The sequence below is a fragment of the Entelurus aequoreus genome, linkage group LG23 (assembly GCF_033978785.1).
Source record: "Entelurus aequoreus isolate RoL-2023_Sb linkage group LG23, RoL_Eaeq_v1.1, whole genome shotgun sequence".
In the NCBI taxonomy this organism is placed as follows: Eukaryota; Metazoa; Chordata; class Actinopteri; order Syngnathiformes; family Syngnathidae; genus Entelurus; species Entelurus aequoreus.
Genome location: NC_084753.1, coordinates 9,733,137 through 9,757,615, shown reverse-complemented (window position 1 = coordinate 9,757,615; position 24,479 = coordinate 9,733,137). Strand labels below are relative to the sequence as shown.

Below are 24,479 nucleotides of genomic sequence, written 5' to 3'. Positions count from 1 at the left end.
CACACACACATTGTCAGCTCACACACCCAACAAAGCATGCACACACACACACATTGTCAGCTCACACACCCAACAAAGCATGCACACACACACATTGTCAGCTCACACACCCAACAAAGCATGCACACACACATTGTCAGCTCACACACCCAACAAAGCATGCACACACACACATTGTCAGCTCACACACTCAACAAAGCATGCACACACACACATTGTCAGCTCACACACCCAACAAAGCATGCACACACACACATTGTCAGCTCACACACCCAACAAAGCATGCACACACACATTGTCAGCTCACACACCCAACAAAGCATGCACACACACATTGTCAGCTCACACACCCAACAAAGCATGCACACACACACACATTGTCAGCTCACACACCCAACAAAGCATGTACACACATATTGTCAGCTCACACACCCAACAAAGCATGCACACACCCATTGTCAGCTCACACACCCAACAAAGCATGCACACACACACTGTCAGCTCACACACCCAACAAAGCATGCACACACCCATTGTCAGCTCACACACCCAACAAAGCATGCACACACCCATTGTCAGCTCACACACCCAACAAAGCATGCACACACACACTGTCAGCTCACACACCCAACAAAGCATGCACACACACACTGTCAGCTCACACACCCAACAAAGCATGCACACACACACATTGTCAGCTCACACACCCAACAAAGCATGCACACACACACATTGTCAGCTCACACACCCAACAAAGCATGCACACACACACACATTGTCAGCTCACACACCCAACAAAGCATGCACACACACACACATTGTCAGCTCACACACCCAACAAAGCATGCACACACACACACTGTCAGCTCACACACCCAACAAAGCATGCACACACACACACACACACATTGTCAGCTCACACACACTCCTCTCTTCTCTTTGGCTGTCCATGGATTACGATGATGACGTTGCTCCAGTTATTGAGGGTGGTTTCGTATATGCCATTGCATGTGGCTGTGCAGGCCAATGCGCGACCCGCATGGTTTGCCACATGTGGTAGTCCACGCTTGAGAGGGGGCCCCTGCAGCGCGCTGATGTCGCTGTAAACGTTGTTGTTTTGTCCTCTCAGTGGTCTGCTCCTGGAGATGAGCAATGCCGGCGTGACTGCAGTTGCGCCAGGTGTGGCGATCAGCAGCCAAGACTTCCGGTGCGGAAGGCTGGATAGCACAGCGCTTCAGGAGGGTTTTTATGTGGTCCTTGTAGCGTTTCCGCTGACCCCCAGGAGACCTACAGCCTTCCTGGAGTTGGCCGTAGAGGATCTGTCGGGGGAGCCTCTGGGCGGGCATGCGGATTACATGCCCCACCCAGCGCAGATGTCTTTGCGCAAGGAACACTTGGATGCTGGGTGTTTGGGTCCGGTCATAAATATCCACATGTGGGACTATGTCCTCCCAGGTCAGACCCAGGATCCGTTGCAGGCAGCGGATGTGGTATCTCTCCAGGATTCTGACGTGCCTTTGGTAAGGGGTCCAGGCTTCCGAGCCGTATAGCAGTGTGGACAGACAAACTGCTTTGTAAACAGCTGCTTTGGTGGAAACTATCAGGTTTCTGTTCAGGAAGACCCTGGTTTTGAGCCTACCGAAGGCAGCAGACGCTAAACCAACACGGACCTGGATGTCATTATCGATGTTACAGGTGGGGGACAGGACACTTCCGAGGTAGGTGAAATGTGGAACGATGGTGAGCTGCTGACCATCAATGTTGAAGACGGGCACTTCTGACTGGTGGGTAGAGTGTTGCGCAATGATCTGTGTTTTTGAAATGTTGACCTTGAGTCCTAGGGCACTGTATGTGGATGAGACCACGTTAAGTGCACGCTGTAGAGATTCTGGCGTGTGGGCAAGGAGAGCACAATCGTCAGCATACTGAAGTTCTAGAATCTGTTGTTTTGTAATTTTAGTGAAGGCCTGGAGGCGCCGGATGTTGAAGAGACTGCCGTCCAGCCGGAACTGTATGTGGATGCCATCTGTGGTTCCCAGAGCTTTGTGTGTGAGGAGGGTGACTGCTGAGAGAAAGAGGTTGAATATGACAGGGGCTAGGACACATCCCTGCCTGACCCCGACTTTCACATTAAAAGAGGGGGATTGCTGGCCTCCAATGCGGACACAGGCTCGCATTCCATCGTGTAGTTGTCTCAGGATGTTGAGGAACTTTGGCGGAATCCCCAGCCTTCCCAGTAAGTCCCAGAAGAGATACCGGTTTACAGTGTCAAATGCCTTGGACAGGTCGATGAAGGCGATGTACAGATCCTGGTGGTGTTCCCGGCACTTTTCTTGTACCTGCCTGGCTACAAAGATCATGTCAGTAGTACTGCGATCTCTTCTGAATCCACACTGTGATTCAGGCAGGATGTTCTCAGAGATGTGAGTAACTAAACGAGAGAGCATGACCCGGGCAAGAACTTTCCCAGCAACCGAGAGCAGGGAAATTCCTCTGCTGTTTCCACAGTCGGCTTTGTCACCTTTCCTCTTAAAGATGGTTATTATAACAGCATCTTTCCATTCCTGGGGGATGGCTTCAGAGGACCAGATGGAATCAATCAATTGGTGAAGCCGGCGGGTGAGGAGATAGCCACCAAACTTCAGCACCTCAGCTGGGATACTGTCAAGGCCTGGGCTTTTGTTGTTTTTTAGGCCCTTGATGGCTTTTAGGACCTCAGCAAAGGTAGGCGGGGAGTCCAGGTGGTCGACAGGGGGAGTGGTTGGGAAATTGGTGAAAATGTCCTGGTCAGAGGGATTTTCGGAGTTAAGGAGAGTGTTGAAATGTTCAGCCCATCTATTTAGGATGCGGGGTGTGTCCTTATAGAGGGTGACTCCGTCTGCCGATCTGACTGGGGTTATGTTTTTTCTCTGTGGACCATATATGGATTTGACGGCATCATAAAATCCATGGGAATTGTTTGTGTCAGCATAAAGTTGGATCTCGCTGGCTTTCTTGATCCACCAGTCATTTTCCATGGCTCTGAGGGTACGCTGGACTTCGGCTCTTATGGAGGACAGTTGAGTCTTTAGTGTGATGGATTGTGGGTTGGCCAGGTAAGCAGCATGTGCTTTGTGTTTTGCCTGGAGAAGTTTATGGATATCCGGTGCACTGTTGTCAAACCAGTCCTGATGTTTACGCCTGGTGTACCCAAGGGACTCCTCTGCTGCCTGATGGATGGCAGTTCTTAGGGAGTTCCAGCATGTGTTGATGTCAGGGTCCAGGTGGGTATCAGGGATTGCAGACAAATGTTCTGCAAGCTGTGCTCTGAGCTGGTCTACAGAGTGCTTGGATTTGAGTGCTTCACAGTTGAGTCTCTTGTTTCGTGATGTTTTCTTCAGTTGGGAGCGGACTTCCATCTGAAATTTGGCTCTGATCATTCGATGGTCAGTCCAGCAGTCCGCTCCACGCATCGCTCTGAAGATTAGGACCTCCTTCCTGTCTCTACGACGGGTGATAATATAGTCGAGGAGGTGCCAATGTTTGGAGCGAGGATGTTGCCAGGAGGTCTTGAATTTATCCTTGAGCTGGAACAGGGTGTTGGTGATGATCAACTGATGTTCAGAGCAGAGTGTAAGGAGGCGAAGCCCATTATCATTAAGCCTACCAACCCCGTGCTGACCAAGTGTTCCGGTCCAGAGCCCACTGTCAGAGCCCACCCTCGCGTTAAAATCCCAGAGGAGTATGAGCTTGTCGGTGGGAGGCGTTTCCTCAATGGCGGAGTTTAGTGAGGCATAGAATGTGTCCTTGCTCTCGAGGTCTGCATCCAGGGTTGGGGCGTAGGCGCTGATAAGGGTGACATGGCGATTTTTGGTGAGTGGTACACGCCACGTCATGAGCCTTTCGCTTATACCCACTGGAGACTCTGGGATATTGTGAAGAAGGCTTGTCCTGGCCGCAAAACCCACTCCATGTAGACGATGGGAGCCTTCTGGATGACCCTTCCAGAAGAAAGTGTAGCCTTCTCCCACCTCCGTAATTGAGTCTTCCCCATGTAAGCGGGTTTCGCTCAGGGCGGCTATGTCAATGCCGTATCGGTTTAGTTCATGCACAACGAGTGCTGTTCTTCGCTGCGGGCGGCAGGAGAGATCACGCACATCCAAAAGAGCGCGGACGTTCCATTACGCTATTGTGAAGGGAATTTTGTTTCTCTTGTACGATTGTTTTCGACCGCATAAAGGGATAGCCCGGCAGCTGCGGTAGGCTGCCCGGGCGATGAGGAAAAGACAATTTTTAGGCCACCTTTTCTAGGCCCTTCCCATTTCAGGGTGAGCAGAGCGGTGCTGCTCAGTCACGTGCGAAGCTGCCGGGGAGGCATGCTGTTCCATCCCATGCCACAGCGACCTTCACTCGCACGCCGCCTACGTGCAGGGTTGGGCTAGGTACTGCCAGTCACATCCTTGACCTGTACCAGCCACCCTTCCCCATCGCCGCAGGACTTGAGGGCGGGGAGGTTGGGGGTAGTGCTGAGGAGGAGCAAAACACCTGCGCAGTGAATTAATTTACGTGGTGGTAGAAGTGCGCAGTCTCTACCCGCACTGTTTTGTCTTGGCCCCATGTGGTGTCCTCCAGTGGCATGAAAAGCTCATGTCGACCTTCTGCCGCATGGTGTTGCAGAGGACTGCCAGAGCACCGGTCTATTGGTGACTGCCTAATGCGGGTCCTCGCCACAGATTTTTCGTTAGGGGTTTTCTCCCGTAGCCTATAACCAAGTGGTTAGCCAGTAGGCACTGGTCAATGAGGCAGAGACTTTTGAGGCGGTCTCTGCAAGCTATTTTAACCCATAGCTGGGACCCTGACAGGTACTACCACCCCGGGTGAGAGTGCACCTGGGAGTAATGATGACTGAGGGGTAACTCCACCTTCCCCAAAACTCCAGAACTCCCGAACTGAAGCCTCATCACCGGATGCAGTTTTGAGTCATACCTAGGACATACACACTCCACAAGCATGCACACTCACATTGTCAGCTCACACACCCAACAAAGCATGCACACACACATTGTCAGCTCACACACCCAACAAAGCATGCACACACACATTGTCAGCTCACACACCCAACAGAGCATGCACACACACATTGTCAGCTCACACACCCAACAGAGCATGCACACACACCCAACAAAGCATGCACACACACACTGCCAGCTCACACACTCCACAAGCATGCACACTCACATTGTCAGCTCACACACCCAACAAAGCATGCACACACACATTGTCAGCTCACACACCCAACAAAGCATGCACACACACGTTGTCAGCTCACACACCCAACAGAGCATGCACACACACCCAACAAAGCATGCACACACACACTGCCAGCTCACACACTCCACAAGCACGCTGCACAACATCTTCACACAACACCTTGGGGTTCTTGTTGTCTTTAGCTAGCAGGGCTCGCAGTCTTTCCTGGGATGGCGGAGCGATGAAGATGATGTAAGGTTTGAGGTCTGAACTCCTCAGCACCTTCAGGGCCTGCGCACGCACACACACACACACACACACACACACACACACACACACACACACACACACACACACACACACACACACACACACACACACACACACACACACACACACACACACACACACACACACACACACACACACACACACACACACACACACACACACACACACACACACACACACACAGTTAATTGGATACTTTCCTATTGAGGCCCAAAGCAAGGGTGGTGTGTAGAGACTGACCTGTGTGTGTAGACACAGCACACAGATCTTGCCAGTGTTGATGACTTGTCTGACAGAGTCAGTGCTGCTTCCGTAAAGATTCTTCTCAAACTCTCCAGACTCAATCAGCTTCCCTGAGAAGAGCACATGACAAACATTACTGCTGACTGACTTACTCAGGTCAGGTCTGGATGTAAACATTACTGCTGACTGACTTACTCAGGTCAGGTCTGGATGTAAACATTACTGCTGACTGACTTACTCAGGTCAGGTCTGGATGTAAACATTACTGCTGACTGACTTACTCAGGTCAGGTCTGGATGTAAACATTACTGCTGACTGACTTACTCAGGTCAGGTCTGAATGTAAACATTACTGCTGACTGACTTACTCAGGTCAGGTCTGGATGTAAACATTACTGCTGACTGACTTACTCAGGTCAGGTCTGAATGTAAACATTACTGCTGACTGACTTACTCAGGTCAGGTCTGGATGTAAACATTACTTCTGACTGACTTACTCAGGTCAGGTCTGGATGTAAACATTACTGCTGACTGACTTACTCAGGTCAGGTCTGGATGTAAACATTACTGCTGACTGACTTACTCAGGTCAGGTCTGGATGTAAACATTACTGCTGACTGACTTACTCAGGTCAGGTCTGGATGTAAACATTACTGCTGACTGACTTACTCAGGTCAGGTCTGGATGTAAACATTACTTCTGACTGACTTACTCAGGTCAGGTCTGGATGTAAACATTACTGCTGACTGACTTACTCAGGTCAGGTCTGGATGTAAACATTACTGCTGACTGACTTACTCAGGTCAGGTCTGGATGTAAACATTACTTCTGACTGACTTACTCAGGTCAGGTCTGGATGTAAACATTACTGCTGACTGACTTACTCAGGTCAGGTCTGGATGTAAACATTACTGCTGACTGACTTACTCAGGTCAGGTCTGGATGTAAACATTACTTCTGACTGACTTACTCAGGTCAGGTCTGGATGTAAACATTACTGCTGACTGACTTACTCAGGTCAGGTCTGGATGTAAACATTACTGCTGACTGACTTACTCAGGTCAGGTCTGGATGTAAACATTACTGCTGACTGACTTACTCAGGTCAGGTCTGGATGTAAACATTACTGCTGACTGACTTACTCAGGTCAGGTCTGGATGTAAACATTACTGCTGACTGACTTACTCAGGTCAGGTCTGGATGTAAACATTACTGCTGACTGACTTACTCAGGTCAGGTCTGGATGTAAACATTACTGCTGACTGACCTACTCAGGTCACGTCAGGTCTGGATGTAAACATTACTGCTGACTGACTTACTCAGGTCAGGTCTGGATGTAAACATTACTGCTGACTGACTTACTCAGGTCAGGTCTGGATGTAAACATTACTGCTGACTGACCTACTCAGGTCACGTCAGGTCTGGATGTTTCCACTTTTACACACAGACTAAGCCATACACCTCAGCTGGACTTCATGTCGTCCACTACGCAATGGAATATATTCATTTTTCTCCTCAAAATTCTACACATAATACTCCATAATAAAATTGTTTTTTGTATTTAAACTTGAAAACTAAACAAAAAAAATCACATACAGTGTGGCAAAAAAGTATTTAGTCAGCCACCAATTGTGCAAGTTCTCCCACTTAAAATGATGACAGAGGTCTGTCATTTTCATCATAGGTACACTTCAACTGGGAGAGACAGAATGTGAAAAAAAAAATCCAGGAATTCACATTGTAGGAATTTTAAATAATTTATTTGTAAATTATGGTGGAAAATAAGTATTTGGTCACTTCAAACCAGGAAGATCTCTGGCTCTCACAGACCTGTAACTTCTTCTTTAAGAAGCTCTTTTGTCCTCCACTCATTACTTGTATTAATGGCACCTGTTTGAACTCGTTATCTGTATAAAAGACACCTGTCCACTGTCTCAAACAGTCAGACTCCAAACTCCACTATGGCCAAGACCAAAGAGCTGTCGAAGGACACCAGGAAAAGAATCGTAGACCTGCACCAGACTGTGAAGAGTGAATCTACAATAGGCAAGCAGCTTGGTGTGAAAAAATCAACTGTGGGAGCAATTATCCGAAAATGGAAGACATACAAGACCACTGATAATCTCCCTCCATCTGGAGCTCCACGCAAGATCTCATCCCGTGGGGTCAAAATGATCATGAGAACGGTGAGCAAAAATCCCAGAACCACACGGGGGGACCTGGTGAATGACCTGCAGAGAGCTGGGACCAAAGTAACAAAGGAGTAACACACTACGCCAGGGACAGGGAATCAAATCCTGCAGTGTCCCCCTGCTTAAGCCAGTGCATGTCCAGGCCCGTCTGAAGTTTGCCAGAGAGCACATGGATGATACAGCAGAGGATTGGGAGGATGTCATGTGGTCAGATGAAACCAAAATACAACTTTTTGGTATAAACTCAACTCGTCGTGCTTGGAGGAAGAAGAATACTGAGTTGCATCCCAAGAACACCATACCTACTGTGAAGCATGGGGGTGGAAACATCTGTTTTTCTGCTAAGGGGACAGGACGACTGATCCGTGTTAAGGAAAGAATGAATGTATCGTGAGATTTTGAGCCAAAACCTCCTTCCATCAGTGAGAGCTTTGAAGATGAAACGTGGCTGGGTCTTCGAGCATGACATTTGATCCCAAACACACCGCCCGGGCAACCAAGGAGTGGCTCCGTAAGAAGCATTTGAAAGTCCTGGAGTGGCCTAGCCAGTTCCCAGACCTCAACCCTATAGAAAATCTGTGGAGGGAGTTGAAAGTCCGTGTTGCTCGGCGACAGCCCCAAAACATCACTGCTCTGGAGAAGATCTGCATGGAGGAATGGGCCAAAATAGCAGCTACTCAAACCTGGTAAAGACCGATAGTCATCCTTTGACCTCTGTTATTGCCAACAAAATAGCAGCTACTCAAACCTGGTAAAGACCGATAGTCATCCTTTGACCTCTGTTATTGCCAACAAGATAGCAGCTACTCAAACCTGGTAAAGACCTATAGTAATCCTTTGACCTCTGTTATTGCCAACAAAATAGCAGCTACTCAAACCTGGTAAAGACCTATAGTAATCCTTTGACCTCTGTTATTGCCAACAAAATAGCAGCTACTCAAACCTGGTAAAGACCTATAGTAATCCTTTGACCTCTGTTATTGCCAACAAAATAGCAGCTACTCAAACCTGGTAAAGACCTATAGTCATCCTTTCACCTCTGTTATTGCCAACAAAATAGCAGCTACTCAAACCTGGTAAAGACAGATAGTCATCCTTTCACCTCTGTTATTGCCAACAAAATAGCAGCTACTCAAACCTGGTAAAGACCTATAGTCATCCTTTCACCTCTGTTATTGCCAACAAAATAGCAGCTACTCAAACCTGGTAAAGACCGATAGTAATCCTTTCACCTCTGTTATTGCCAACAAAATAGCAGCTACTCAAACCTGGTAAAGACCGATAGTCATCCTTTCACCTCTGTTATTGCCAACAAAATAGCAGCTACTCAAACCTGGTAAAGACCTATAGTCATCCTTTCACCTCTGTTATTGCCAACAAAATAGCAGCTACTCAAACCTGGTAAAGACCGATAGTAATCCTTTCACCTCTGTTATTGCCAACAAAGGTTATATTACAAAGTATTGAGTTGAATTTTTGTTATTGACCAAATACTTATTTTCCACCATCATTTACAAATAAATTCTTTAAAAATCCTACAATGTGAATTCCTTCATTCTGTCTCTCCCAGTGGAAGTGTACCTGTGATGAAAATGACACACCTCTGTCATCATTTGAAGTGGGACAACTTGCACAATTGGTGGCTGACTAAATACTTTTTTGCCCCACTGTATACACACGTATTCAGACCCTTTGCTCAACACTTTGTTGATGCACCTTTGGCAGAAATTACACCTCAAGTCTTTTTGAATACGATGCATAAGCTTGGCACGCCTATCTTGGGTACTTTCTCTCTTTCCTCTTTGCAGCACCTCTCAAGCTCCATCAGGTTGGATGAAGTGTTGGTTGTCATCCAGGATGTCTCTGTACATTGCTGCATTCATCTTTCCCTCCAGCAGCTTGGATGAAGCGTTGGTTGTCATCCAGGATGTCTCTGTACATTGCTGCATTCATCTTTCCCTCCATCAGGTTGGATGGGAAATGTTGGTTTTCATCCAGCATGACTCTATACATTGCTGCATTCATCTTAGTCTAGTCAGGGAGGTGACCAAGATCATGGTCACTCTGTCAGAGCTACAGCATTCCAGAGGAGAACCTTCCAGAAGGACAATCCACCAATCAGGCCTGTATGGTAGAGCGACCAGACGGATGCCATTTCTTAGTAAAGGTTGCCAACATGCACCTGAAAGACTCTCAGACCATGAGAAACTAAATTCTCTGGTCTGATGAGACAAAGATTGAAGTCTTTGGTGTCATGTTTGGAGGAAACCAGGCACCGCTCATCACCAGGACAATACCATCCCTGCAGTGGTGGCAGCATCATGCTGTGGGGATGCTTTGCAGCGGCAGGAACTGGGAGACTAGTCTGGATAGAGGGAAAGATGAATGCAGCAATGTACAGAGACATCCTGGATGAAAAACCAACACTTCTCATCCAACCTGATGGAGCTTGAGAGGTGCTGCAAAGAGGAATGGTTGGAAGTGCCCAAAGATAGGTGTGTCAAGCTTGTGGCATCGTATTCACTAAAACATCACTGTGAAGTTATTGAGTCTGTTTAGCTGATTGGAGAGCTAACTTGCACAGCTAGTGGGTCCATGACTATGACTTCTGTTTTGTTTGATCAGCCGTTTTACTGCCGTGTTACAGACACCGTATGGAAACAATTGAGGTATGTAAATAAACATTTACTATTTCTGTGTAAATAACTCATTTCACAATGTATATATCAGCAGCTTTTAGTCTAGTGCGGCTAATCTATGGAAACTTGTTAGTCAAATGTAGTGGGTGTGGCTTAAATACTGCTGCGCTGTATAGTTGCTCAAATACAGTATATGTTTGATGGAAATCCACCTAGTGTTTCTTCAAATAAAACATACATAACACAAGTTCTTACCAGCTGCCAGTTCTGCGTCAAACATCTGGCGAGAAACAAAATGATAATCTCGAGCGCCGAGCTCGCCATCCCGTCGGCTGCGGGTTGTGTCTGGACACACAATCAACACGTAAGTGGACATGCACGACCATCTGAGAGCGTGTTGCAGGCACAATCAACACGTAAGTGGACATGCACGACCATCTGAGAGCGTGTTGCAGGCACAATCAACACGTAAGTGGACATGCATGACCATCTGAGAGCGTGTTGCAGGCACAATCAACACGTAAGTGGACATGCATGACCATCTGAGAGCGTGTTGCAGGCACAATCAACACGTAAGTGGACATGCATGACCATCTGAGAGCGTGTTGCAGGCACAATCAACACGTAAGTGGACATGCATGACCATCTGAGAGCGTGTTGCAGGCACAATCAACACGTAAGTGGACATGCATGACCATCTGAGAGCGTGTTGCAGACACAATCAACACGTAAGTGGACATGCATGACCATCTGAGAGCGTGTTGCAGGCACAATCAACACGTAAGTGGACATGCACGACCATCTGAGAGCGTGTTGCAGACACAATCAACACGTAAGTGGACATGCACGACCATCTGAGAGCGTGTTGCAGGCACAATCAACACGTAAGTGGACATGCACGACCATCTGAGAGCGTGTTGCAGGCACAATCAACACGTAAGTGGACATGCACGACCATCTGAGAGCGTGTTGCAGGCACAATCAACACGTAAGTGGACATGCATGACCATCTGAGAGCGTGTTGCAGGCACAATCAACACGTAAGTGGACATGCATGACCATCTGAGAGCGTGTTGCAGACACAATCAACACGTAAGTGGACATGCACGACCATCTGAGAGCGTGTTGCAGGCACAATCAACACGTAAGTGGACATGCACGACCATCTGAGAGCGTGTTGCAGGCACAATCAACACGTAAGTGGACATGCATGACCATCTGAGAGCGTGTTGCAGGCACAATCAACACGTAAGTGGACATGCATGACCATCTGAGAGCGTGTTGCAGGCACAATCAACACGTAAGTGGACATGCATGACCATCTGAGAGCATGTTGCAGGCACAATCAACACGTAAGTGGACATGCATGACCATCTGAGAGCGTGTTGCAGGCACAATCAACACGTAAGTGGACATGCATGACCATCTGAGAGCGTGTTGCAGGCACAATCAACACGTAAGTGGACATGCATGACCATCTGAGAGCGTGTTGCAGGCACAATCAACACGTAAGTGGACATGCATGACCATCTGAGAGCGTGTTGCAGGCACAATCAACACGTAAGTGGACATGCATGACCATCTGAGAGCGTGTTGCAGGCACAATCAACACGTAAGTGGACATGCATGACCATCTGAGAGCGTGTTGCAGGCACAATCAACACGTAAGTGGACATGCATGACCATCTGAGAGCGTGTTGCAGGCACAATCAACACGTAAGTGGACATGCATGACCATCTGAGAGCGTGTTGCAGGCACAATCAACACGTAAGTGGACAAGCATGACCATCTGAGAGCGTGTTGCAGGCACAATCAACACGTAAGTGGACATGCATGACCATCTGAGAGCGTGTTGCAGACACAATCAACACGTAAGTGGACATGCACGACCATCTGAGAGCTTGTTGCAGGCACAATCAACACGTAAGTGGACATGCATGACCATCTGAGAGCGTGTTGCAGCCTTACGGGGTACAGCTCCAGCAAAGCGTTCTGGCTGGTTATTCAGCAGTCTCTGCCTAAGCTCCGCCTGCCCACAGCTGGTTGGGCCAATCAGTGCGATGGGCCGCTTCCTGTTGGCGGGCTGGTGGTACAGAGCCATCTCCTCGTAGGTCAGAATTTCTTCATTGACGTCTAGATGAATAAACAATGATCAAAAGATTGAAGTCATTCCTGCATGGCATGCGGACAAAGTACCCTCATTTTTGTTGTTGTGAAGCAACTTCTTCCTTTTCCTCTTGTTCTTTTTTGCACACCACAACTTTCCTGCAAGCAAGAGACAAACGTATTACAACTCTGTGTACATGTTGACATGAGGTGAAAAGCAACGTGTCACCAACACTTTAAAGGTCTTCAGATGGAGCTGGTGACATATTGGAGTAGTTCTCATCATATATATGTATATATGTATATGCTGTGTCAGGTATGCTATTTTTCATAACCAAAGGTGATTTTAAAGACATTCAATGTTTTATTTGGGTTTCAAATATAACAATTTCCCCTATATTTCTTGACAGAACTATTTTGAAGTTAAAGTAGCAATGATAGTCACACACACACTAGGTGTGGTGAAATTTGTCCTCTGCATTTGACCCATCCCCTTGTTCACCCCCTGGGAGGTGAGGGGAGCAGTGAGCAGCAGCGTTTAAGGTCTGCCTCCTCGGACACATTTTTACACGGCTAAGTCAGCCGTGTAATTCTTGAATCCCCGGCACTTAGCTTTGTATGGACTCATTGATCCTTTACAAAGTCAGTTCGGAGAGGAAGTGACGCCAGAAAGACCACACCCACACAGGAAGTGACATCAGACATAATGCGCCACAGCCAGCTTCATAATAAAGCGGTTTCGTAACTCGGAGGTAAACACTGGAAATATGGAGGCGAGTCATCAACAACCTTCTTCTACATGTACAGACACTTGTGGAAATCACACATGAATACCTTAAGTTTAAGAGTATTAAACGGTGGCATTGTTGTGTGTGGACACGGATAAAGTTGGGTGGGATTTACACTGGATAAAGTTGTCCGGCTTAGTGTAAACAGGGCCTAAGTCTAATATTGATTCCAAAAATTCAAATATCGATACTTCTGGTACTTTGGTTCAGGGGTGTCCAAACTTTTGTCCAAACATATTGATATTTTTATTTTTAAAACATGTCAGCTTTGTATTATGGGTGACTAAGTATATTAATATGAATTATTAGTTAGAACATTTCAGCTTTTTCTCATTACAAATCAGATTTTTTTTGGCTCTTTTCTGACATTTTTCTATTGTTTTTTTTCCATGTAAGAATAGAAAATGAATAATAATGATATGATTGTGTAACTGCATAACCTGTAGCCTGTACGAAAATATTAATGTTCACTTACACATTTATCAGTGTTTATTATGGTTGTTGTCATTTTCAAATTAATTCATCAGTTAGTATTATTTTTATTTTTTTATTAACTAACTAAACTTTTTTATATATATATTAAGTATGGTATATTTTATTTTTATTTTGATAGCTTCTGATATTTTAGATCAGGGGTGTTTAAACTTTGTCCAACAATACTGAAAAGTCAAATATGGGGTAATAAGTATGATTGTGATAGATTTAATTCAAAAATGCTAAAAACAGAAATTATATATATTTAAAGACAAAACGTTGTGTTATTGGTGACTAAATATATTTTTATTATTAGTTTAACAATTTCAGCTTTTTGTCATGAAATTCCAATTTTTTGCTCTTTTTTCTTACATTTTTAATGTTTTTTGGTAGATATCTTATTAATTGGAAATACACAACTTTCTACATTTTGGCAGACACCTTAGGTATATTTGTATCGGTATTGCCAATACCAGCCTGAATTTGACTTGGTATGGGATGGTCAAGAAAATCAGTGGTATGGCACATGACTAATTGCTTGAACCATTTGATTTATGAACCAAAGACTGAATCAAATATTGTGGCCAACAGCACAGCCATTGTGGGCAGGCTGAGCGCTCTTAGATGCTCTTTCAACTTTATTTTACGCCTTATTGAATACTTTTGATTGGCCGGCAGGCAAAGGACGTGAGGCTCAACAATTCTCAAAGGCAAACTTGTCTGTCACTCCAATGCCTATGACAGCGGGAAAAAACAACAACAACAAAACATCACCTCTAGCACTATTAACAGCACTAATGAAAACCTCAAAGTGGATTGTATATGGATTATTGGTGCAGATCTATCCATGTTCTTACAGATACTAAAATGTGCCCACCTAAGTCAGCATCAAGACACTATTTTTGTTGTAGCACTTTGTCATCATCACAAGAAACAACACATTACAACATGTAACTGTCTTGTTACATGGCATGAAAATGTGCACACAGTGACTTCTTGTGCAAAATAAGCTTCAAAATAAAAGCCTGGCGGTATTAAAATCTATTCCAACACAGCAATTTACTGTTGTAGGTTTTAAAAATCTGTGATTATTGTCCATTCTCCTTATGTCTTTAAAGAAAGTGTTAAACATCTGTGATCATTCTAGGTTTATTATTATACTTGATTATTATAGGTTCTGTAACAGCTTCTTCCCTCAGGCTGTAAGACTCTTGAACGCATCATAATTAAATTAAATTATCCCCTCATAGGGCTGGGCGATAAAACAATAACAATATATATCGCGATAGACATGTGATCAATATCAATAGAAAATGGGGTCGATTTTCACTGAGTTCTGTTAGAACAAAATAGGAAGAAAGGCGGAGCCGGAACCGCACGGCATTCTGGGGGGTGTAGGCAGAGGAAGGGCTTTGGCCTCTCGACCTATCACGGCCGAGCCTGAACCGCAAGGCATTCTGGGAAATGCTAACAGGAAAAAGAAAAAAAGCAACAACGGCTAGCTGACGACGAGGAGTGAAACCAAACGGGAATATGAGTGCGGCAGCACGAGAGGAAATTGTAAATAGAAAAGGAAACGTCACGGTTTGGCAGTATTTTGGATTTTTTAAAATCCGATACGAATCAGAGTCTGCAAACTTTGCTCGGTCGTCGTCCCGACCATGTCTGGGAACACGACAAACTTATTTTACCACCTGAGCCACTCTCACCCGCTGGAGTAGAGCAGTATCAAACAGCCACAACCATCTACATCAGCCGGTGCAAGTGGAACAGCAGCGAAGCGGCAACAACAGACCACCATCGTGGAAAAGGAGATACTGAAGTTGGTTTGATTTTTCCATAAATGACTGAAGAGGGTAACAGGTTTGTTTTGTCACAGATGTTCAGACGCAAGTTTATTCCGATGTTTACAATATTCTGTAAGACATGTTTGTTTCTGCTTGCTTAATGTGACTGTTATTTATTTGCATATATTGTTACCAATATGGCTTTAAAGCCTGAGTTGTACACTACTCATTTCTTAATTACAATACCTTGCACATTTTGTTGGTTTAAGCATTTATTTAATGTCAATATTTGCACATCGACCAGTATTTTCATTTATTTGACTGTTTTTCATAATGCTGACCTCGTTCTAAAGGTTAAAGGTTATATTTAAAATAAAAGTATTTAAATTCAGCCTTTTTTCTCCTGGTCTTTATTTAGAATAGTTTTTTGTTTTTTTTATCAATAATTATCGATATCGACTGATATGAAACACTTATATCGTGATACATTTTTTAGTCATATCGCCCAGCCCTATCCCCTCAACTCACCCCAAAATGGATTAACTCGCTGGAATAAAAAAAAAGACAATATAACATACATCCATAAACGTGGACGCATGTGGAAAAGTGCAATATATTTATCTGTACAGTAATCTATTTATTTATTTATTTTATATATATATTATTTATATATATTTATTTATTTATATATGCACCTTATTGCTTTTTTTATCCTGCACTACCATGAGCTTATGTAACGAAATGTCGTTCTTATCTGTGCTGTAAAGTTCAAATTTGAATGACAATTAAAAGGAAGTCTAAGTCTAATTATTGTCCATTGTCCTTATGTCTTTAAAGAAAGTCTTAAACATTTGTGATTATTGTCCATTCTCCTTATGTCCTGAAAGTAAATGTGCAAGCAATAGCAATATTTAGTGATGTCAACAAGCACTTGAGTGGAGGTGAGTCAGCCAGTCTGTTGACTTATACAAGTTCCACTGTAGTGTTTTACAATGTGTTCTATCATGTGTTTCACTTGCTCTGTGGTATATATCTCCATCATTTGACTTTAGGTAGAATTATGTCGGAGTTGTTGATGTGGGAGTGAATGATAGGCAACAATCTCTAACGTTAGAGGTGTGTGCAAATGTATTGCTGGTACTTCATGTAAAATCTATATCAATATCCATAGCTGTCATTTTACAGTCCTGACAGTTCTAGTGAAGGCAAACATACCAGACTTCTCAGGTTCCTTGTCTTCTTCTATCGTCTGTTTCATGGCTTCTCTCTGTTGCTGAAAATTCTTCCCTTTGAGTAAAAAAAACAAAAATATTAGGTCCAAGTATGTACATACACACATATATGTATATATATATATAATTAAATATTAATTTTTTGTGATTAATGGAATTAGTTAACTGTTTTTTGTTGACAGCCTTAATTAGTATATAAAGATGTATTACCTGGTACTAATCCGGCCAGTGGCTGGTTATCCTCATCACCATCCCTGTAGGCCTGCCACCAATTGGGGTCTGACTGGCTGATGATGTGAAGAATGTCTCCTTTCTGGAAGGACAAGCCCAGCTCTCTGCATGGCACATATGGGTCATCTGATGGGTCATAATCAAAATGGGCTTTTACGTGAACCTAGAGGATGAAAAGAGATAGACAGTAAAATGACATTGCTCATACACATACCATAAACCAGTCTTTTTCAACCACTGTGCCGCGGCACACCCGTGTGCCGTGAAATACAGTCTGGTGTGCCGTGGGAGATGATGTCATTTACCTAAGTGGGTTAAAAATATTTGTTGCACACCAGTAATTATAATTCGTAATTAATGTGCCATTGTTGAGTGTCTGTACAGCGCAGGTAGCTAATTGCTTTGTCGTGTGAGACGACCATGGTTTGTGGTGATCTCAACATGCAGATGACAGCGGGAGGCAGGGTGCAGGTAAAAAGGCATCCAATGCTTAAACCAAAAATAAACAAAAGGCATTGAAGCTTAGGCATGGCTATGCAAAATAAAAATAAAACTGAACTGGCTGCAAAGTAAACAAAACAAAATGCTGGACGACAGCAAAGACTTACAGCGTGTGGAGCAGAGACGGCGTCCACAAAGTACGTCCGTACATGACATGACAATCAACAATGTCCTCACAAAGAAGGATAGCGTCCACACTACTTAGATAGTCTCGATTGCGAAACCAAAGCAGGTGTGGGGAATAGCGCTCAGGGAAGAAATGAAACTGCAACAGGAAAATACCAACAAAACAGGAAAAAACACCAAAATAGGTGCGCAAGACAAGAAGTAAAACAGCAAGAAAGTCCAAATAAGTCAGGGTGTAATGTGACAGGTGGTGACAGTACACCTACTTTGAGACAAGAGCTACAGTGATGCATGCTTGGTTATGCTTTGAATTCATATCCACTTTTTACTGTCAATATCGGCTACTGAGTTTTCTTTCTTTATGATTTCTGCTTGTGGATTTTTTCTAAGAAAAAAATGTGCCTTGGCTCAAAAAAGGTTGAAAAACACTGCCATAAACCACTTTGTACCTACGTTTTGATCCCTGCGGCCTATAAAACGGTGCGGCAAATTTATGGATTTTTTTTGCACACGGCCATAATGTAATAGTTAAAAAACAATAAAACAAGCAAACACACTGATAAGGTGTGTTATTGTTTAGCACCATCTTTTAGACAAATTTGCTCACTGTCGGTGTTGCAGTGTCATCCATTTAGTGCTTTTAACCGGATGTAGAGTGCCGTTCAGTCTTCTAGCAGTCCATAGTGTTTTCTACTGGTTTGGATTCTTCATTCATCACTCCAAGCAACGTTTGTAAGTTTTGCAATATAACTAAAACAATTCTTACTTATACTAAACCGTCCCATGTGTGATGTCTGTAGGAGTGTTTTCATGCTTGTATGTATGTAATGACACTAGCGTCGTTAGCATTAGCTAATATGCTAATAGGTCTACGAGTGTGTTGGTATTATTAACTTACAAGGGCATTCTTTTTGTATTGTTTCACTTTCAAATATTCCTCAGTAAATTCAGCAAAACGTCATCATAGAGTTCTTGAGTCTGTTTAGCTGATTGGAGAGCTAGCTTGCACAGCTAGTAGGTCCATGACGGTGACTTCTGTTTTGTTTGATTAGCCGTTTTACTGCTACAGGCACCGTTTGGAAACAACTAAGGTATGTAAATAAACATTTACAGAATCTTTCAGTGTAAATAATTATTTTGGCCACGTATATTTCTGCGTTTTATAGTGCAGTGCGGCTAATATATGGAAAACATCTTTACTAAAATTTAGTGGGTGCGGCCTATATTCCAGAAAATACAGTACTTTTACTTCTACTATTTGGTCAAGTTGGATGTCCTCTTGGTGCTGTGTCAAAGCCAGAGGACCTCACAAACTGTGGTTTAGTCTTTTTTTGAGGTGGAAAAAGACGCAAATGAAATCTTAGTTACTTTAATTTAAGACTATGTATTTTATCAGTACCCTAATTACCATGGAAATATTCACGTACATAAGCGTTAGAGCACAGCCATGTGATGTTACTGACACCGTGTGTATATCAGTATACACTACTATATTACAATCTCTTTAGTTCTCTTGAAAAAACTCCAACGATGGGCAAAATCTAAATCTGATCCTTAGTGAAAGAATGGATACATATCCAGTGGTGGTCAAAAGTGTACATACACTTGTAAAGAACATCATGTCATGGCTGTCTTGACTTTACAATCATTTCTACAACTCTTATTTTTTTGTGATGTAGTGATTGGAGCACATACTTGTTGCTCACAAAAAACATTCATGAAGTTTGCTTCTTTTATGAATTTATTATGTGTCTACTGAAAATGTGAGGGTCAAAAGTATACATACAGCAATGTTAATATTTGCTTGCATGTCCCTTGGCAAGTTGACCTGCAATAAGGCGCTTTTGGTAGCCATCCACAAGCTTCTGGTATGTAAACTTTTGACCGCGACTGTACATACATTACACACCAAAAGCTCATCAGAGAAAGTACAATATTCACAATTTAGAATATTTTAATCTATTTTCTAAAATTGCTGGGTTTAGCACACAGCTGTTTTATTTATTTATTTAATAAATGTATTACAATATTAATTACCGTATTTTACGGACCATAGGGCGCACCGGATTATAAGGCGCTCTGCCAATGAATGGTCTATTTTCAATCTTCTTTCATACAAAAGGCGCACCGGATTATAAGGCGCATTAAAGGAGTCGTATTATTATGATTATTTTCTAAATGTAAAAGACTTCCTTGTGGTCTACATAACATGTAATGGTGGTTATTTGCTCAAAATGTTGCATAGATGATGTTTTACACATCATCTTCAACTCACTTTCTGACAGTCTCTTCAGGATGAGTCTTATTTACGTGCCTCCACTTGGACAGCGTCATCTTTGTTGTAGTGGTGTAGCGTGCAAGGACGGGAGTGGAAGAAGTGTCAAAAGATGGCGCTAACTGTTTTAATGACATTCACACTTTACTTCAATCAATAACGGAGCAGCATCTCCTCATCCGTGGCTCACTAGTGCAACAACAACACCCGAAATGTGTCCCGTGAAAAACCGTCCGACCGGAACTCTCTAATAAGTAAAGTTCCTTGGGTGAATAATGTAAAGTTACTACACCGGTATGTTTTAGTGCTTTCATGGTGAGTTTACTGACAGATATAAGTAAGAACTTTACACTACTTTATATTAGAAATGGCAACATGAATGTCACATAACAACAAGATAGAGAAAAAGAAGAAGATTATCGACTCGCGGACACGTGCAATTTTTCAGTACTTATGCAGATCCCAAATACAGATCAGCAGGTACCAGAAGGTAAGAAAAGTTGCTTTTGCATAATATTGTGAAACAAGACGCCAGATAATATGTCTTACCTTATACACACAGCATAGTAATACTCCTATGTTGAAGCACAGTACAATCCATCAAGTGGTGTGGCTTCATAGCTTACCAAAGTCATACTAAAATATTTTGATAGATTTTTGAGCGCCGTGTGTAATGTTCTATATTTTCAATGGAACATATACAATGTTGGTGTTGTTTACTTGAGTCATATTGTCATCATAGTGCAGTCCACACGTATCTCTTATGTTTGACTGCCATCTACTGGTCACACTTATGATTTCACCATGTACCAAATAAAATAGCTTCGAGGTCGGTAAGCACAACCAGAATTATTCCGTACATTAGGCGCACCGGGTTAGAAGGCGCACTGTCAATTTTTGAGGGAATTTTTTTTTTTTTAAGTGCATTTTATAGTCCGAAAACGAGGGTATTAGCAATTGTCAGCATAAGAGCAAAAGGTTGAGCACTTACCACAGTCTCTTTGAGGGCTGGAGGTTTGCTCAGAGTGCTGGGAATGAGTACAAAGGTCAGAAGGCCGTGCATGTCCGCCTGACACAAAATGACATTTTGCAAATGACTTCAGGTCCGCAAAATAAAAAGATCTGTCTCTGTCATGCTATCAAAAGTCAAATTTAAGTGCAAGGTTTGATTTGGGCAGTTAGCTTTGTTTACAATTTAGAAAGAGTAACAATACTTTCCAAAAGTATTGTCATGTCATCATGAATATGTGTGTGTTCTTACAAGAATGTCAAAGACTTGGTTGACATCTTTCCCTCTGATCTCAATGCCGTTTATTTCCAGTATTTCATCTCCTTCTGCCAAAAGTCCACTGCGCTCGGCTGCTCCACCTCGAACAATCCGACTGATGATCACACTCTCCATTTCATTGCGGACCGTCGCCCCCTGCAGAACACACCACACAACAACAGTGTCAGGACAGATGACTCACCCCTTTTTTGTCAGCGACCAACTGCAGCCCATCTTGCTCAAAGATGGGGTTTTATGTTCATGTTGGAAGATTATTTTACAGCTTTTCTACAAAATCAACATTTTATTACAAAAGCATTTGGGTTATGTCGATTAGTTCCATGTAATCAAAGTTTTTAAATGACACAGCATTTTAAAATCTACTATTGGAAGGCATGGACTGACTATCTGCTCACCACTTTCAGCAGTTTTCATTTTTGTTTCAGTTGATTCTTTTGGACTGGTTGACTCATGTCCAAAAGAGCGGTTGCAAACATAACTGGTTGTCAACATAACAGAAACCAAAACTAACAACTTACTTTAATATAAAGAGAATAGGTGAGAAATCTTTTTTTTGAAGCCCGCAGCAGTTTGCAGATGTCATTTGCCTCTACTTGTGCTAAGTTTGTAGAGTTGGAATGTTTGGCCACCACACAATTACATTCACAGTCAATTCTTGATTCCAAATGACTCTCAGTTCTAAATCAATACTTTTTAATGACAATGGGTGGCAGTTCTATGATGAACTACATTCCTACATAAAATAGATAAACAGCTGTGATACATTTCTATATTACTTCAAAGAAAACTGTTGTGTTTAATACAATTCTAACACAAACAAGGCAAGAAGAGAAGTATCCCACACCTCATTTTTCTAAAGTAAATGTGTACAGCAGATATGATCATCTACAGCAGGCCTGGGCAATCATTTTGACTCAGGGCTCAAAATTTAGACAAAAAAATGTGTCTGGGGCCGGTATATCTATTTTTAGGAACACTAATACAACATCTCACAATAATGTCTGATTGAATGCTAAAAATGTTATGATGGACCGCCTTAAAAAATGGAATGGAATTTGACTCTTTTTTTTACTGAATGAGACACCCAGAATGTACATGAAAATAAAGAATGTCAACTATGAAGGATAAAACACTGAATATTGACAACATATGAAGGTCACACCCCCTCTCCATACACATATTTTACAATCAACAAAAATGCAACAAACATAGTGAAATATGAACATGAAGGGTAAACTAACCCACCTACAATCTGATATATGTGATCACTAAGCTTTAGAACTTTGTTGGGAAAATCTCCTTCCACGTCTGTCCCTGACACCCACATTTCACACTCTGGAAACACTCTGTGGAAACACTCCACACCCACACTGCTTGGTGCCTCCTCTGACCTGCTGTCACTTACATTACCATAGTAACTCATTACATGACCATAGTAACTCATTAGATGACCAGAGTAACTCATTAGATGACCATAGTAACTAATTACATGACCATAGTGACTAATTAGATGACCATAGTAACTAATTAGATGACCATATTAACTAATTAGATGACCATAGTAACTAATTAGATGACCATATTAACTAATTAGATGACCATAGTAACTAATTAGATGACCATATTAACTAATTAGATTACCATATTAACTAATTAGATGAACATAGTAACTTATTACATGACCATAGTAACTAATTAGATGACCATATTAACTAATTAGATGAGCATAGTAACTAATTAGATGAGCATAGTAACTAATTACATGACCATAGTAACTAATTAGATGACCATATTAACTAATTAGATGAGCATAGTAACTAATTACATGACCATAGTAACTCATTAAATGACCATAGTAACTAATTAGATGACCATAGTAACTAATTAGATGACTATAGTAACTAATTACATGACCATAGTGACTAATTAGATGACTATAGTAACTAATTACATGACCATAGTGACTAATTAGATGACCATAGTAACTAATTAGATGACCATATTAACTAATTAGATGACCATAGTAACTAATTAGATGACCATATTAACTAATTAGATTACCATATTAACTAATTAGATGAACATAGTAACTAATTACATGACCATAGTAACTAATTAGATGACCATATTAACTAATTAGATGAGCATAGTAACTAATTAGATGAGCATAGTAACTAATTACATGACCATAGTAACTAATTAGATGACCATATTAACTAATTAGATGAGCATAGTAACTAATTACATGACCATAGTAACTCATTAAATGACCATAGTAACTAATTAGATGACCATAGTAACTAATTAGATGACTATAGTAACTAATTACATGACCATAGTGACTAATTAGATGACCATAGTAACTCATTAGATGACCAGAGTAACTAATTAGATGACCATAGTAACTCATTAGATGACCATATTAACTAATTAGATGACCATGTTAACTAATTAGATGAGCATAGTAACTAATTACATGACCATAGTAACTAATTAGATGACCATATTAACTAATTAGATGAGCATAGTAACTAATTAGATGAGCATAGTAACTAATTACATGACCATAGTAACTAATTAGATGACCATATTAACTAATTAGATGAGCATAGTAAGTAATTAGATGAGCATAGTAACTAATTAGATGAGCATAGTAACTAATTACATGACCATAGTAACTAATTAGATGACCATATTAACTAATTAGATGACCATAGTAAGTAATTAGATGAGCATAGTAACTAATTACATGACCATAGTAAGTAATTACATGAGCATAGTAACTAGTATATGATGCAGATTCCAAGCATGTAAAGACTTAGTATAGTTGAAGGTCATTATAAAACATGAGTGCACATCATAATGGCAGCTAGACTTTACATCTTAAACATCTAAAAGAATGATTTGGGAATGTCCGGCGGGCCAGATTGAAAATCTTAACGGGCCGCATGTGGCCCCCGGTCCTTAGTTTGCCAAGGTCTCATCTACATCAACAATATGATTTTCCATGAGTGGCTGGACAGGACAGATTAAAAAAATAAATAGATTTTAGATTTTTTTTAAATGTATTAATAATC

The 24,479-nt window shown here is 42.3% G+C and overlaps 1 protein-coding gene across 2 annotated transcripts in view; it reads right to left on the bottom strand.

Annotated features, from left to right (window-relative positions):
- Positions 1-24,479, bottom strand: part of LOC133640408 (protein PALS1-like) — a 76,985-nt gene that overhangs the window by 1,653 nt on the left and 50,853 nt on the right. For both annotated transcript variants that reach the window (XM_062033802.1, XM_062033801.1), the window contains exons 8-16: positions 21,376-21,537; positions 21,106-21,183; positions 17,192-17,375; positions 16,965-17,036; positions 12,791-12,859; positions 12,563-12,727; positions 10,849-10,938; positions 5,761-5,873; positions 5,410-5,520 (exon numbers count right to left, since the gene is read on the bottom strand). In XM_062033802.1, coding sequence (XP_061889786.1) covers positions 5,410-5,520; positions 5,761-5,873; positions 10,849-10,938; positions 12,563-12,727; positions 12,791-12,859; positions 16,965-17,036; positions 17,192-17,375; positions 21,106-21,183; positions 21,376-21,537 — 1,044 coding nt within the window. The remainder of the gene's footprint in view (positions 1-5,409; positions 5,521-5,760; positions 5,874-10,848; positions 10,939-12,562; positions 12,728-12,790; positions 12,860-16,964; positions 17,037-17,191; positions 17,376-21,105; positions 21,184-21,375; positions 21,538-24,479) is intronic.